Source organism: Aulostomus chinensis, chromosome 8 (assembly GCF_037954235.1).
Source record: "Aulostomus chinensis isolate RoL2024-O1b breed Wild chromosome 8, RoL_Achi_v1.0, whole genome shotgun sequence".
NCBI lineage: Eukaryota > Metazoa > Chordata > Actinopteri > Syngnathiformes > Aulostomidae > Aulostomus > Aulostomus chinensis.
In genome coordinates, this window is record NC_141327.1 from 23,815,396 (window position 1) to 23,832,113 (window position 16,718).

Consider the following 16,718-nt stretch of genomic DNA (forward strand, 5'->3'; position numbering starts at 1 on the left):
CACGTCAACATATCAGAATGCCAGTGAGTGTATTTTAATTTGAACCAAGATAAAGTACACATTAGATTAAATCCATTAGCGCTGCAGATGAATGGAAGCTGCTGGAGCTAAAATACTGCCTTCCAGGTCATAGTAAGACTTCCATTACAGAAACTTGTCCTTGGATCTCATTTCAGTCCTGGTTATCTGATGGAGTCCCATCATTGTGTGGCACTGGTGTCTCTACTTCAGTATCTGCACATAGTTTTTGGGGACCAGGGCCCGTTTCCCCCTCAGGTCCCCCAGAAACCATTCATCATCAACAGACTCCATATCGGTTATTATATCCCCGACCTGCAATAGAGGACATAAGGACATATGAGAAATTATGTTATCAGTTGCGTGATGATGTGTTTGGGGGGGCGGTGACTAACCCTGAGAGAGAGCTCCTCATCACAGTCGGAGGCAAAGTCATACAGCACCCTGCCGCTGGCCCCTCTCACAGCTTCACTCTCCTGGATATCCAACGACTGGCGGCCTGCTGAGGATATTCAAAGAACAGAAGTGTTGGTCTGTTACAAGCGGCAAATGAACAATTTTGATGATTGTTTTAATGTCGCAAACTGAAAGCAGGATGAACTTTGGTTCTCTGCACTGCGTCCTTAATGTCCTACCTATGGTGCTCTCAACAAAAGCCCGGGGGAACATGCCCTCTTTGCCGTGAAGCCTCCCGCTGCTCCACTCGGCATCTAAATGTTGCGTGATGAGGATGCGGTCGCCCTGTTGGAAGGACAGTTCATCCCCTGACTGCCCGTGAAATTCATACAGAGCCACCACCCACTCCACGGAGGACCCACACCCCTGCGGGTAACACCAGCACAATCTTTGAATGTAGTAGAACTTCATAATTTCGGAATAAACAAACTTCTGAACAAGCACCTTCATCTGAAGTACTATACCTGAGATGGTTCGGCAACTTCTGGCTGAGGACTGGAAGGAGCAGCCATGCCTGTTGGAAAGGAAAAGGAAAACTTACAGTAAAGTTAAACTCATAACAAACTTTAAAAGGTGAAACTAATGTGGGGTTACACTAAACAAATTTGCCATTGCATTATTTTTATATCCAGGAAAGAAAAACTTAATCTCATAGTAATTAAAGAAAAAAATAAACAGTTCAAACATTATTGAAGAATTTTGATCGTTCTATTAAATCGTTCTGAATATGGTTATTTGCCTTTATTCTGGTCATTTTTTAAAAATAGTTTGTAAATTTATGCTTATGGTTGACAGAAAAGGATTAACAAAGAAGGAAATAGAAGTTGAAATCAAGCACTGCTTGCTATAATCAAGAACAATACATGGAAAATAAATTACAAATTATGTAAAATACAGGCTACAACAAGGTCGTCAAAAGGTTAAAATGTACAGAGTATGGTCACTTAAAAGCACTTGCTGGTTTGAAAGGAAACTTGCTAAAAATACAACAGAACTGCAAACTCATTAAAACTAGGTTGCACGTGTGTGTAGGGCCTCGGTTCACTGACTAGTGTAAACAGTCCTTTAATGAAACAATGAGTGACAACAGCAAACGCTCAAGAAAAGAGGGTTAAAGTCTCTTCAATAGGAAAACGTGTTGCTTTGTTATGAATCAACCTAATTTTGCCTTTGATGGGCAGTTCAGGGTTAGCTTCTCACCAGGCAGAGCTATTCTCACGGGCTGGGTCTGCTGGGGACTGGGAGCCGGGGGCAGATCTTCAATGACCTCCACAAAGTTAACTGGGAAGATGCCAGCTGAAGCACCGATCTGTCCCTGAGCCCACTCCTCTCCCACGTACGCCTTCAGCTGGATCACATCGCCCTCTGAGAACGACAGCTCATCACTGTTCTCCCCCTCAAAGTCGAACCTCGCCACGCACCTCGGACCACTTCAGAGGGACATTTCCAAATATCAGTTTCCTTCATGTTCGTTTGTATGAATGCAGACATTTGAGGATCAAACCCGACCTGACTGCCGCAGACGGAGGCCTGGGTTTCCTTGCAGGGATGGAGTTTGGTGAATCTGACTGGTTGGAAAAGACAATCAGTGTTTTGAATTAAAATGTAGCACAGGGTGACAAGTGTTCGACACATGTTCGTGTGATTAGACCAACCAGAGCTTTGACGTGACTGATGGGAAAGAAACCAGTACATCCACCGCGGGTGCCTCTGTACCAGTCGCTGTTCACCTGCTCCACCTCGGTCACCACATCTCCTGCACTCAGACCCAGCTCTCCTGGACCCTCTAGGTCAAGACATCATATAATCAATCCTGTTATTTAGTTTGTGGCTACTTTGACCGTCATGATAAAATTGATACCATTCTCATGTATTATATACAAAGCTAGCGCCAGGTTGTGGTTAGCATAGCTTAGTTAGCATAAAGAATGGAAACAATAGGAAGCAGTGATCATGGCAGTGTATTCCACTGGAATTTGAGGAGCCATGAGACCTCCAATCACAATGCTTTACTTGTCCACACATTGCAGCATCCAATCGCGTTGCTCCATTGCTTAGCGTCACCCCATAACTCAATGACTGACACAGTGAGCGGCCTTAATTTGTGACCTCCAGGCCACAGCCCTAACAACAGGCCCCATGGCAAAAATCAGTTTTTTATTCTGAATAAAATTAATAAATAACTGGGCTGTACTGTTGTAAAGCCATGCTAGCAGTTAATTTACTTTATTATGCTAAAGTAACCATCTCCAGGTTTCAGCTTCATAACATTCATGCATCATATTTAACACATTGTCTCATTTGGTCATTTCTCACCTGGGATGAAGTCATGTATGGCTTTAACTTTTAGCCCGGCAGCAGCTCTGCCTGAACTAGCTGGGCTGGAAAACTGCAAAGGGAGAAGACAGGGTGCTGGGAGAAAGCCAGAGGGCAAAGAGAAGAAAGTACATCCGAAGTATCAATGCCGTAAACGTACTCCTGAGGTTACCTGTGCTGTGGGTGTGTCCGACACGGGGCCAAGAGGGGTGATGACCTTAATGAGAGACTTCTGGACTCGGCCTCTGGTGTCTCCTACTTGGCACTCATAAGCATCGTAGTTCACCTCATCGAGCAGCAGAAGCATTTCATTTTTCTATTGAAACAAATGTATTCTTTTAAATAAGCTCAGCGTCAAATTTGAAAAAAAAAAAAATTTGCAACTTTGACTTGACAATGACTTGTAAAATAATGCTTTTTTTTTTTCTTTTTCTTTTTTAAGTTCAGCAGGTTTGGACACCTGGAATGACAGTTCTCCTGTACTGCGACCAGTGTAGTCAAAGGCACCGATTCCATGAGGAAGTTGAAGCTGAGGGGAGGAAAGTAAAAACAGATCATGATGAGGTATTTGAGCCATAGTTACAACACACACGTGTGCAGTGGGAGTTCTCTCACTGTGTATTTGTTGTAGAGACGGTGGCCTGGGTTGGGCCTTGGAGGTAAGACAGGTCCTTTTCTGTGGGGCTTCTGTGTCTGAGGTTTTGGCGAAGTGTCCAATGGAACTGAATGAGATCGACCTGTGACCTGAAGGCTGGGCGGCGGAGGTCTTCCTGGGCCTGGCTTTGCTGGAGGTGGACGGGGAGGGAGAGTTTTGCTTGTGCTGAGCCTCCTGAAGTGCAACATATCATTAAGTTTAATGAACAATCATCTTTGAAATATTGCACTATCCTCATCTGTCTTTACTTTACACTCACCGAGGTGGTAGTGACGGTTCCGGCCCGAAAGTGAAAGACTCCTGCAAAAGAATTCAATTGTTTGTGTGTGTGTCTGTGTGATTTTTTTTTTTTAAACAAGCAGTGAACCAGAGTCACTGAAACACACCACAATGCTGGATACCATGTCAACCATGCAACAACACGCTGCATTCATCGACAGCTAGCTTCAGCTCTGCAGCAGGCAATGTTCTCATCGCACTACAAAAGTTCCTTTGTTTGTGGCAAGCAGAGAAAATGAAACAGGTAAGCCACACAGCTGACGGACCATTTAAGCGCAATTTAGAGGGACATTCTGGTCTGAAAAAGCATCATATCAAGGTGTATAAATCCATAACCACTATTGGCACAAAACTTCTCAGAAAGTCTCACGATATTTTTCTATTAAAGGATCAACCACACGACAGTATAACCTAGAAAAACAAAGGAAAAGAATCCTCCTACTATGTAATTGCAAGTTATGAAAGTATAAACTTAACCTTTTCCACTTGTTGGGATTTTCAGAGCCAGTGATATTACCAAAGCCTACCTGAGAGGGGAGGATCGGTGTCGGGTTTTGTTTGTGGTCGATGGAGGTATTCAAGGCGCCTACGGGCTTCTGAGCGGGGAGAGGAGGGGGGCTGTCCTGGAAAGTCTCCGACACTGAGGAGAGACTTGTCTTTACCACAACATACTGAAAACCTCTGCTCCATTATCAATTGTTGATTCAACGTAACATGTCAACATACAGTATTTGAACAGCTGCGTGGTTATTTTGATAGATGTACTCACGTGAGCCGGGTTTGCTGGGTACCCTGATGGTGGTTGGTCTCTTTACACTTTGCCTTTTGAATGAACCTTCACTGCTGTCGACAGAACTCTGAGGTTTGTGATCTGAAATGAAAGAGATTGTGCAGCCACTGTTTACTTGGTTACACAAACTAAATTTTATATTTACTGCACAAATATAATGGCAGCATCGACAAGATGATAGATTAGTATAATCACAGCGAGATTAGTATAATCGCAGTGAGAAACGTGGATTTAATGTTGATAGAAAGAAAATATGCACACACACAAAAAATACAGAGTTATAGTGTTATCCCCTTGACACTAGGTTCATTTGGGAACAAATTGAATCAAATTCTGATGGCCCCCACTGCCAAGGAGCTGTATGCTAAGGTAAACTAACTACCTCCTTACCTTTAGTTCCAAATTTAGTGTACAAATACGAGAACACCATTAGCCTTTTTAATCAAACTCTTGCAAACCATAACAGGAGGTGCATTTCCTGAAATATCAATCTTGAAATACCTTATATTTACCGAGGTTTTTGTTAAGGATTTGCTCGCTACGTTGGGCTCAGAAAACTGGCATGTGTCGACTTTCTTTTGTTTGCTGCTTTGATTCATGGCTCATTTGGCCTCATACAGGAACTGGTCCTATGCACATTTTACTTTTTTTTTTTTTCAAGAGGACTTTCAAGGAGTCCCAATAAGCCATCAGAGTTTGCTTCCTGGCTGTACGACTAAATCCAGGGCTAAGCGTGAGAGGAATTTGTGCATAAGAACAATCCATGAATGATGCCTGTATTGCTCTGAAAGCTACATACAGTTTTATCATGATATAGCATCTTTTTGTTTCACAAAATAAGTATTTTAGTACCAAAATGCTACTTACTTAATGGACCCTCCACATAAATCCCTCCAAATGCAGGGGAGGTGGAGTTGTGGTTGTTTATGTTCAGGTTGGGTTTAAGGGGTTCCTTAAAGGGCCTTACAGGAAGTGAAGGAGGAACTTCTGGTGTTTCCTCCTCGTGGATGCTATAGGCTCTTGTCAGTACTGAAGGACGTGATCGTGGTGGGACGGTCCCCTTACTGAATAAAGTCTCCAACTCCTGTTTCACAGGCGCCCCAACAGGTTTCTTAGGTGTTTGAGGTTTAGGGGCTGGTGTCGGAGGGATGTTGGCGGTCGAGACATTTTGAGAGTCACTGTCGATACTGTGGTGAAACTGAGGCCTAAGATCTACGGAAGGTTTAGAAGCAACCGGAGGTTTGTTGCTCTTCCTGGGTAGAGGCTGTGGTTTAACCGCTTCTGGCACATTTCCATCCTCAGCGCTGGCTTGGCTCTCGAACGCTTGGATCCTCGCCTGGATATTTCGTTGACTGTGGCTGGTGCTCATTTCGTCATCAGCATCCTCACCTTGATGTGATTGGTTGTCACTGTTCTCCTCGTACTTGTTTTCTGCACAAAAAACCTCCAGTAACTCCTTTAAATACTTATTTTCAGCGACATCATCTGGATCAGCGCCTGTGGTGACTGTAACTTTGCCACAATCGTCACTGACTTTGACCAAAGTTTGATATGTCGCCCCTTCTGTAACTGACTGTTTTCGGGTTTTTATGCGAGGGCGTGGAACTGGGGTTTGTTTGTGTTCAGTGGGTGCAGCAGCGACAGAGGGGAGATGTTCTGCAGGAGTATCCCAGTGGACAGTGACAGATCTGGTGCATATATCACGAGGAGTTCCTTCCTGGTCAGCTTTTTTTAATTCTTTCCTCAAGTCACATTGGTCTTCAGTGTTTCTGGAAGCAGTTTCATTTATTACAACCGTCCCCTCACTGGTTCCACCTGGTTTAGCTGCCGGTTCTCTGTCCACCGGTTTGGGCAATGACGGCCTTGGCGGTTTTTGTGGCTTTTCACCTGGGTGCAAACATAAAGATTGATCTTAAGCAGAGCAGACTGAGAAAAGACAAACACTCCCATCACTTCCACTCACCAGCAGATCTCTGCTTTACTGACTGAGGAGCTGCACCACCCTGAGGGGCAGTGGCGGCGGCGTCTTCCCTCACAGGATCAGTCTGTGTGGCACTTGTAGTGGTGCAGGTGGAGCGGCGGGGGGCTGCGGTGGGCTGGACAATGTGCTCCTCCTCTGTCTTCTCTTTAATCACCTGGTCATAGGATGGTGGGGGCTATGTCATGAAAAAGAGAGGTATTCACTCACACTTTATTTTCACACACATTGTAGTAGGATATTCTACAATTTGGATTTACAGACACACCTGGGAGGCGCTGCAGTATGTTCATCTGGGAATTTTTAAGACAGGATTTAAACTCAATTCTAAAACATATCGGTCCACACGTATTGAGGGATACATTTGCTGATTCAATTATTTTCATGCTTCTGTCCCAGGAAAGCTTTGATCTAAAACTTTAGAACATGAATATATTCAATAATATAGCTTAAATTTACTTTAATTTTACATTTCAGTCACAATTTCACAACCATACTTAATATTTGACAACAGAAAAACTACCTAAAAAATAAATGAGTAGAAATTTCAGTAAGTGAAAGAAAAAAAAAAAGGTTTTCTCGCGCCTTTCTCTCACCCCGTCTCTGATTAAGTATGTCACTCAATACGATAAAAGATCCCATTTCTGTCACTTTGTACATTCATTGATGGTGTTTCCATCTTCTGAGATAAAACCTTTACTCTTCTGGCCTGCATGAATTAGCACTATTCGGCTGTTTTAATTTATTTGCAAAACTGAAGCATTTCCAAAATCCTCGCTTCACTCCTGCCTAGTAACATGCCCTGTAATTACAGGCTTCAAAGAATCAAACATTCTTAAATGCCAACATCCCAGTTGAGTAAATGAGGGCACTATCAGACTAACAGCCCAGACCAGACTGACCGGGGAAACCACCTGGATGCCTGCAGACCAGCCCGACGGAGGCGGCGATGGAAAAGCCACAGACGTTCCTGAGAACCAGTTGTTGCTGTCCAGAGGTTCTGCTGCGATGATGGTGATCTCCGGCCGTCTGAGACACAAAACTGAATCACAGCACTCATTCATGATACCGAAACACATCGACACATTCGCTCCACATAAACCCATTGGTTTCTGGATGAATCTTTTAGTGAGTTTGCATTTATTTATTTGTTTATATATATATATATATATATATATATATATATATATATATATATATATATATATATATTTTTTTTTTTTTTTTTTCCAAATCAGCATAGAACAAATGTGATTGATTAATGAGTGCCACCAGGGGGCAACAGTTCATATGCAGCTATAAGGTAAATGTTTAGAAGATATTTAAAGCCGTTACCTTCGGTCTCTTGTGTGGTCGCTCTGAGAGTTTGTCCTTGCTGACGTAAAAAAAAAATCATATGTCAAAAGTCATATGTTGTGTAAGTTAGTTCTTTATAGATCAGAGAGAACAACTTTCAAGCTTTCACAGTTCATTTTCAGCAGCGCTCTTCAAACTGCTCATTGAATGGGTACACTTTTATATCTTTTATTTATTGTCAGACTTACTTCGTTTAATAGCAGCCCGTAGAGAAGACAGAGGTCCTTGGCTGAAAGACAGAACCAAACAGGAAACCCAGCTTTTATTATAAAGGTGTGCTAACTTCCAGACAAGTTAGTATCACGACTGTGTGGTGACTCAGAAGTTAAAGCGAAACCTCCTCAGTTGCCCCTGGTTTCTGGCTGTGTCCTGCTGCGGTATCCCGTTGTTGCCAAATTGGTAACGATTCACAATAAAAATATGAATATACATCAAAACAATACAATGACTAGGAGGATTAAAAAAAAAGCAGAGTGGGCGTCCAGTAAAAATTGTGATTGCCAAGAGGACACATAATCATTTGCTGGGATGTAAATATTTGTAGCTCATAAGAATAAAAGCAAAAAGAGTCATTAGTTCACTTCAGGTTTGATTGGTCGGTGCCCAAACCACATGACAAGTTACTGTAAAACATGATGACTATTATAAGGCTGCAAAAGAGAAATGTAACAAATGCTGTTGCAAATGTACTTGTTTTCAGGTCCACCTACCTTACAAACACATGATGACCAGTAACTCCTCACCTCCAGACAGACAGTGAACACAGGACAGACAACCAGAGCACAACCACTGATCTGCGTTATAATATCATCTCCAGGCTGTAACTGCACCCGTCTGACATCCTCAACAGTGCTCTAGTCGGAGGAGGCATGCTGCTCAGACACACGTCCTGCTCATTAACGCTGGGTGATGTAAACCATCTCAGGGGAAAGAGTGGCAGTCCTCACCCTCCACCTGCTACCACGTGATGGATCTAGCTGAAAGACTAAGATATCAACTCAGGGATTTGAAGGCCCTAAAACACATCCGTGGCATCTGCCACACCGGACCGGTCTTTGGAAGCCATTTTGACCCATTTAAGTCAAGTGTGTCAACAAGTCCAGATTTATCATTATCTTTTGTCTGTAGTTGTAAAACACGACATCGCAAATTCAAAGTGGAGCATGGAAGAGGATGGTACCAATACTCATCACCCCAGCAGAGCAAAAGAGAAGACTTATTAAACTTAACAGGATGTTACAAATATTTATCCGTCCATCCATTTTCTATAACGCTTATCCGTTAAGGGTCATGGGGGGGCTGGAGCCTATCCCAGCTGACATTGGGCGAGAGGTGGGGTTCACCCTGGACGGGTCGCCAGTCCATCGCTGGGCCATCAGGAGCAATTAGGGGCTCAGTATCTTGCTCAAGGATACTTGGACATGAACCAGAAACCCTTCGGTTGCTAGCAGCCATTTTACCTACAAGCCATGCCGCCCCTACAAGTACTTAAATATAAATCCTAATGATATTTTTATATATATTTTTTGTTCTGTTTCTGTTTGTTCTAATTAATAATTGATATTAGTATTCCTGATTTCAATTAGAGCGCTTTGAGTAAAGTGCGTTCAAGTGAGAGAGTGTAACATATTAGAAAGATAAGGTATTCACGCCGCTGTCGAGCCCACTGGGTGAGTCAGTCGGTCAGCAGAGATGAGTGCAGTCATGCTTTGCTCCATCCTCTAGCCTCACCATCAGCTCATCCACTCTTAAAGGGATACCACCATTTTTGCCCAGAGCAACTACACGCTAAACGACTTCAGATGTTAATATATAAAACATCATCATCTTTAGAGACGTAACGATCCTGACACCATTCTAAGATTCACATCATCTCATCCATCAAGGCGTTGGGAAACAGCCTCATTACAGGTTGGAGAGTCAAATGCAGTGAAAGAAAGCATGAAATTGGATTAAAACATCATCAGAGAGGAAATACCTGGAATGCAAATGATCTGGCTTGGTTCTTTCAAGATGATCTACGAAGGAAGAGAGAGTTACAGTAAGTGAGGTGACAACTACGGTCATTTACTCCATCCTATCATGTTCTGCTCGGAGTTTTCACAAAACTGGTATTATCTCGTTTCAGGGATTCCCCCCCCCCCCCCGTTAATTGACAGAATAACCAGATTCTCTTTTCAATAGTGTGTGACTTTAGCTTTCACACACACATCACCCTGAAAACAAATATTAGCATAAAACAGTGCAGCATCTTTGATGGTGGATGGATAATTTCACAGCTGTAAATAAAAAAAAAAATCTTAAAAGACAAGCACAACAAAATCTTAATTAATCTGAAAAAATGGGGTCATTATGCAAACACAGGAACAACTCCTACTCAGTTGAGCTGTTGTGGACTTGAGTGCTGACAGACTGAAGCTGGAATCTTATTATTTACAGGCTGGAATGAATAAACAAGAAATACAAGTACCTAACCTAAACTGCAGGATGCACAATTAAACCTTGATAAACCAGTTAGGTTAGTTGCTTTGTTACACTGTATATGTTCATGCTCACTTGGGCTTACTGTTGATATTTCCCACTTCCTTGGGTATCTTGTATGATAATCCTATTTGCTTCCCTTGATGTTGCCTGTAGGCTTTTTTTTGAGAGTAAACATGTTTCAAGCTAGTGGAGAAGAGAATAACACGAGGCAGAGCTTCATGTCAACGTCGGCCTCCCACCTGATGCTAGTTACCTGTTTAGTGCCTCCACCTTGAACAGGTTCAGAGCCTCTGTTTATTTTCTGATAAAGTACTGACCCAAATGAAGCATCGCAACTTCCTTGTACACGTGCAGCCGGACCAACAAACCACAATAACACAGTTGTGCGGTTACTATCACTTCTACTGAGATAACGAGCAACGCGGCTCCTACCTGCAGGTGAGTTAAATTAACACATATCAAATCTCCAGGAATATTTCCATCAATATCTTCCCCTCCTGGTCCACAGAGCACCTGTCGGTGTTTGAGTGTGAGAAAGAACTTGAAGTCACACACCCACAGACAACAGAAGAGAAAGAGAGAGAGAGAGAAAGAAAAGAAGGGAGGAGGGCTCTAGAATATCTCAGCTCTCCTGTGTGTATTTGGCCAATCTGCTCAACTGGAATGTGGTCATTCAGGAAGCGGTGGCTGTGCTGCACCGTCACTGTCCGTTCCCTACAAACGAATAGGTTAATTGAGTCACTCAGCAATTTAAAAGCTTTGAGTGCGGCGTTAATAAACCTCAGAAAGTTGTTGTCCAAGTTGAAATACACAACAGTGTATCTGGCAGCTAAATAGAAATGACAGCAATTACAAAATATGGACATGAATCAGGAGAGACAACTGTGCGCATGCAAGGTTGAAAACTAGTAAAAGTACAGCGTCTTGAGCAAACACCAGCTGGTGCTGCATGATTAGTCCAGTCACAATCATGGTGTCATTGTCATGTAGTTTTGAACAGCGCTGCACAAAATGTAGCATCAACTGCTTTACTTTTCTAGTTGCTCATTATTCCATTTACTGAAATCTATTTTGGTTTGAAAACAATGGTGCACACGTTTAAAAAAAAATTCTTGTCTAAATTAAGAAATACACGTTTCAGAGTAATTGAATGCATTTTCATCTCAAAACAAGTAGACTTATAATGCCAGTTGTTTTTTATCTTTAAAAACTACAGTATTGTACACAATGACTTCACTGTCTTTTTTACTAATCATGCAGCGCCAGTATAAACATTGTACGCCATGTTGGGACGCTGCTAAACAAACCATGTTATACTTACGAGTTAAAACTCTCTCAACCTCATGAGCCGGCTGGTTATTCATTAAACTGGTTTCACTGGTATATTAGACCATGAAGCAAACGCTCGCGTCAGATCCGACACCCCCGCCCTCCTGTAATCCCGCCACTCATCACATGACCCTACCCCCTCACCTGTCTCCCCTATTACGTTACCACTTTGCCTCTGAGTTAACATCAACTTTGTTGCTTTGAAGTTGAAATTAATACTGAATTGAGAGTTAAAAAAAAAAAGTCTCCCTTGGTTTAGTTGGTAAAGTCAGACTGAGTCCTTGGACTTTGAACAAAAACCAACACTTTTATCTGCTGCAGAAGAACTTGAGACAATATTATCTCGAAACACTTAACCCACATCCACAAGCCCATTAACAAGGACGCTGCCAAGTGGAACCATGTAATACGAGCTCAGCTATTGAAGGGGAACCTAAGAGGTTTAAAGAGGGAATACGCAGTCATTCTCATTGCCTCTTGACCTCAATATGAATCCTGTGTGAGGACATAACGAGTTACAATATCTGTTTGATTCTATTAGGCGAGTGTAAACAAGCCAAATGAAATCCGATCCAGCGACATGATAGTGAATGAATAGTCTCGGTGCACCGGGAGTGACTGGGGAGTGGGAACGGCAGAAGAATCCAAACACCGAATATCACTCTTGGAAAGTGGGAGACTTCTGAGCGCTCCGTGACACGGCAGCGTTTGTGCTGGAATAATAAGAAATGTTCCTTGCACAAATACATCACGTCCCTGTTCACTCAAGTCATCTCTGACTCTGCTCGTCTCATCTCAGGCTCTTCTGTTTGGCCAATCGCCCGTAAAGCACCTTAAATTTACATTTCGAAGCTTGATTGAATGAGCAGTAGTGCAGGTCATCGTGCTGTTCCTGCACCTGACACAAGTCAGATGACACTTTTACCTCTTGAGCATGGTTTCATCCCTGTGTTGCTGGTTGTCCCAGATTTATTTGAATATTTTGACTTCATCTGGATCATTTGGTCGCTCTCAGTGTGTCATACTGGGAATTTTCCATTTCAGAGATCATATTCCAACCTTTACGGTGCTGCCTCTAGTCCTGCTGCTGCTAGTGAATGAAACAAAACCACCTTATTCCTCTGACCTTTACAGTTCAGAATGGTTGACCTTTCCATTTACTGAGTTACTGCACTGATCCCCATGAACAATAAAGTTTCAAATCAGATACCAACTCGTGTTGTTTTTTTTTAAGGCATCTACACCTGAAAAGACACCACAAATGGCTGCTGAAGCTGCTGAGATCGGCTTCCCCCCTCAGCTGCTCTCTCTCTCTCGAGCACATGCTGACATTACTCAGCAGCGGTGGCGGCGGCAGCAGTCACGGAGCAGCTGGTGAGGGCTGGCAACAAAAGGAGAGAGAGAAAAACAATCTGCCTCTTTGAGGCTATCATGCTACTCCAGCCGGAACTTGATGCTAGAGAAGACAGAACCAGATTAAGTCCAAATAAAACTTTGAGTCTGACTTAAAACTGGGTTGAATTTTTTTTTTTTTTGGAAGAGTTAAAGGTCAAGACAACAAGATCATGGTGTCACGGGTGAACAACACAATGTCAGCAGCTGGTTTGGCTCTTTAGTGATTTGATGGTGTCAGAGCAGACGAGTGATTCACAGCGGAAAATGCCTGAACCCGGATCCATAACAGCCCCGGGGCCCGACGGATCCACACACTCACTGTGCAGTTTTCTAAAAAGGTAAAAAGAAAGCATAACAGCATGTTCATGATTCAGCAGCCTGCCTGTCTGCCCCGAGGGCCCGACAGAGAATCCCATCCAGACAGCTGACAGGGGGTCTGGGTGTGGTTGGGGGTGAAGGCAGAGCTGATAGAAGGGCAGGATGCAGGCGGGGAGGAGGGGTGCTGGGGAAATAGGTGTTCACACTCCAGGTGCCCGCTTGGAAAATTAATCCACAAGGGAAACTTTGCCATATTGCGGAACAACCCTCTCCTGGACCCTGATGGAGAGAAACTCTAAGCTGTGACTCAGCCGGCTCCTGCTTACATGTCGAGTTAGTGTCTTTTCTCACGAGCTGGAGCAAGTTGAAACAAAGTCTGATTCCTTGAGATGTGTGTGGCAAAATTTCCAAGTGACTAGTTTACGGGGGGGGGGGGGGGGGGGGGTGTGGTGGTGGTGGTGTTGTAAGAGAGACCTCCACCTTTATCACTCTCACTGTTAAATCTGAATACTCAAGGTGTGGAAAAATTGGTCTCATAGCAAAGGAGGCAGGCTCAAGTGCACAATGATGTTTTGTTTCCCCCATGTTACAGAACATGTAGACAAAAATTCAAGTTCAAAAGTGTGTGCGTGTGTGCGTGCGTGCATATGTGTGTGCGTGTGTGTGTGTGTGTGCCGAGCAGCTTTTTCTTAAATATTACAGGTTTGTTCAAGGACCAGTGGAGCATTGAAGGTAAATTTGTGAATTGTGCAGCTATTTAATATCAACCTTGCTTCAAATAAAAACATCTGACACTGTAAAAGGCGATGCTCCTTGTCATGGACTACACATGTCCAGTGAGTTGTCAGTAGAATCGTTGCTGCCTGGAAAAAAAAAAAAAGTACATCTAAAAACAAAAATGATTCAGCCAATCAGAGACAAAAGTTAGGCAAAATCAAACCTGTTAAAGTCCAGAAAAGTTGGTCTGGAGACACCAGCTGATTTGTGTTCAGGTGTGATCTACCAATGACCATTTTGAACGTCACAATCGCTGTGTTCCCTTTCGAAAGCCTTGCTAACATCCTCTAAGTGCGGCTCTGTGTTCCCCAACATTCCCTACCTGTTGCCTGGTTTCTGTTCCGCACGTCCCGCAGATCTCGCCGCTCCCCCTCTTCCTCCCCCTCACGCACTGCTTCGGCCATTGGGATTTAAAACAATGTGACACTTTAAAAATATCTATCACTTTTTTTTTTTTAAAGGGCTTTCTCTCGAACACACGATGGATAAAATTTAGGCTTGAACACCAGAAGTTTCTCCTCCAGCCCGCAGCGGCTCTCTCTCTCTCTCTCTCTCTCTCTCTCTCTCTCTCTCTCTCCCCCCCCCCTGACCCGCGTGTGGGCGGAGGTGGTGCAACTGTCCGGGCTTAGACTGGCTTAAAGAGAGATCTGCTTTATAGACACTAACACTCACATTAACTCGTTCGCACAAGCTCACAACTTTAGTAACATTTCTCTAATGATGTGCTCCCTGAAGCACGAGCTCTACTATGGGCTGTTATGGAATATAATTCATAAAATAAAATATTGTACTTAACTAATGGTGAACGAATATTCTGCTGTACAATTCCGTAATGGGCCCATTTATTTAAATGCCACCCTAAACAATAAAATCAACACTCCCTTACAGGGGCATGGAAATATGACACATTTAAAACCTGAAGAAGACATTGAGGTGTAATGAAAGACAGAAAAGGCGAGACAAATGTTAGAATTACATTTAAAGATGATAAGGAACAAAAGTGAGACAAAGCAGATGCATTAAAAAAAAGTTTTAAAGGTTGATTCATTGGAATTCAATGCTAATTTTAGTGAATAGACAGTGTTAAAAGACTGTTTCACCTTGTTTGGCGGGAACAAACCTGTCCTGAATAAGGGGGGGGGGGGGGTCTAGAGGATTCATGATGTCCCACATGCATGTGGGCTGGAGGCCAGTTAGTGCTTCTGGCTTGAGTATCCGAATAATAATTCCACTGGAATCATAACTTCAGTATTTTCTAAAGGCTTTTTGTCTCAGTGAGGCCACAAATCCAGCAGCCGTGGTCTCACCACACAAACCAAAGGTCAGTTATACTTCCTTTTGCTTCTAAGCAGGAAGGTCTGAGTCTTTCTCCTCCACATTTGAAGTCACAGCTGACAACCGTCCCCGTAGAACTTTTTGGAATCTTCTCAAACAATTTTGTGGTGTATCTGGCAGCAGAAACTCCTCAAGCGTCAACATTAAAATGTCTCGATGAACCAGTGTGACTTAAAACAGAGCCTCAGCAAATAAAACCAAATGCATGAATGACAGCTGAATAAGAATAAAAAAAAGAAGAAGAAGAAAGAACAAAATCACATTAGAATGCAATTCAGCTGCTTTGCCATTGGATGTCACTGCAGATTTGACTATTTTTCAAGCCAGATGATCAAAGTCAGCAGTTTCCAATTGTATAATGTCATCTGAACTGAATCAGGAAGTAGCTCATTTGGATACGTTTGTAGTAAAACGCCATCGTCATTGCCCCGCCCCCACCCCCTCTTAAATTTCCAATCAGAAATAATAAAGGATCTAAAAACCCTCTGCTAGTGGCCCTATATTGAGTCTGGCTTTTTTTTTTTTTTAAATAAAAGTGTTCAGTTCCTTAAACTCCACCCCCTCCCCCCAAATACTCTCCCTTCATTAGAAAAAAATCCAGACTCTACAAAAATGCAAATTTCTCGTCTTTCAGAAGTTTAACTGCCAGATAGAAAAGTTCATCCCCGGTGTCTGCGCATTTGAAGTTCCATGTCACACTGGTAGGAAGTGTCTGCTGGCCTTCAGTTGACTCGATGCTCGTAGGTTCACCCCTTAAACTCACCTCTTCTGCTAATGTCTGGTGTCAAACTGCACAAACATCATTCTGAACAGCGGAACTTGCACATTCACAAGAAAGGGAATTTTTGAAGACAGGGAACTTTCAGCTTTTAACTCTGCAGCGATTCCTCGCCGGGCTTCGCCTATTTGTCCAGCAGGTGGCGACAAAGCGCCGTCGTAGAGATCGACTGCTCGTTAATCAGGTGAGCGAATGCGTTCTAGTCGCGTTCATGTCGGGACATGAGTCAAATGGAATACCACGAAATTAATCGAAACACTCAGCATGCAGTGAAGACACAGAAGCTTAGAAAGTTGTCATATTTTCATTTAAATGCAAAGCGGGACAGACTGAATGAGGGGATTAAGGAAGCCCATTTCTGCCAATCAAAAAAAATAAAACAAAACATCAAGACAACCCTGGCGATAGGAAAAAAATATCTCCCTGGTGGCTATTAGATAATTCATTTACAAAA

At 43.0% G+C, this 16,718-nt stretch overlaps 1 protein-coding gene across 7 annotated transcripts; it reads right to left on the bottom strand.

The window, feature by feature from the left end:
* Nucleotides 1-4: 4 nt before the first annotated feature.
* On the bottom strand, nt 5-14,680 carry sh3d19 (SH3 domain containing 19). 7 transcript variants are annotated; one of them, XM_086211787.1, is made up of 21 exons: nt 14,474-14,680; nt 9,827-9,866; nt 8,037-8,077; nt 7,828-7,867; nt 7,407-7,521; nt 6,478-6,670; nt 5,382-6,401; nt 4,494-4,595; nt 4,252-4,364; nt 3,705-3,745; nt 3,406-3,619; nt 3,251-3,319; nt 2,951-3,106; nt 2,791-2,863; nt 2,130-2,260; nt 1,984-2,042; nt 1,675-1,904; nt 939-988; nt 654-840; nt 414-520; nt 5-333 (listed from the first exon to the last, which is right to left on the bottom strand). In XM_086211787.1, the coding sequence occupies exons 1-21, from the start codon at nt 14,553-14,555 to the stop codon at nt 223-225; spliced, it is 3,174 nt and encodes a 1,057-aa protein (XP_086067913.1). In that variant the 5' UTR covers nt 14,556-14,680; the 3' UTR covers nt 5-222. The 7 variants fall into 7 exon arrangements, with proteins under 7 accessions (XP_086067913.1, XP_086067914.1, XP_086067911.1 ...); XM_086211788.1 differs by having other exon boundaries at nt 6,478-6,649; nt 7,395-7,521; XM_086211785.1 differs by having other exon boundaries at nt 414-517; nt 7,395-7,521.
* Between the last annotated feature and the right edge of the window lie 2,038 nt (nt 14,681-16,718).

Coding starts and splice junctions, on each gene's coding strand:
- sh3d19 (XM_086211784.1), bottom strand. CDS start 14,555: ATGGCCGAAGCAGTGCGTGAGGGGGAGGAAGAGGGGGAGCGGCGAGAT. Junction 9,867..14,473: donor GAACAGAAACCAGGCAACAG/GTAGGGAATGTT, acceptor CTTCCTTCGTAG/ATCATCTTGAAAGAACCAAG. Junction 2,864..2,950: donor CAGCACAGGTAACCTCAGGA/GTACGTTTACGG, acceptor CTCCCTTTGCAG/TTTTCCAGCCCAGCTAGTTC.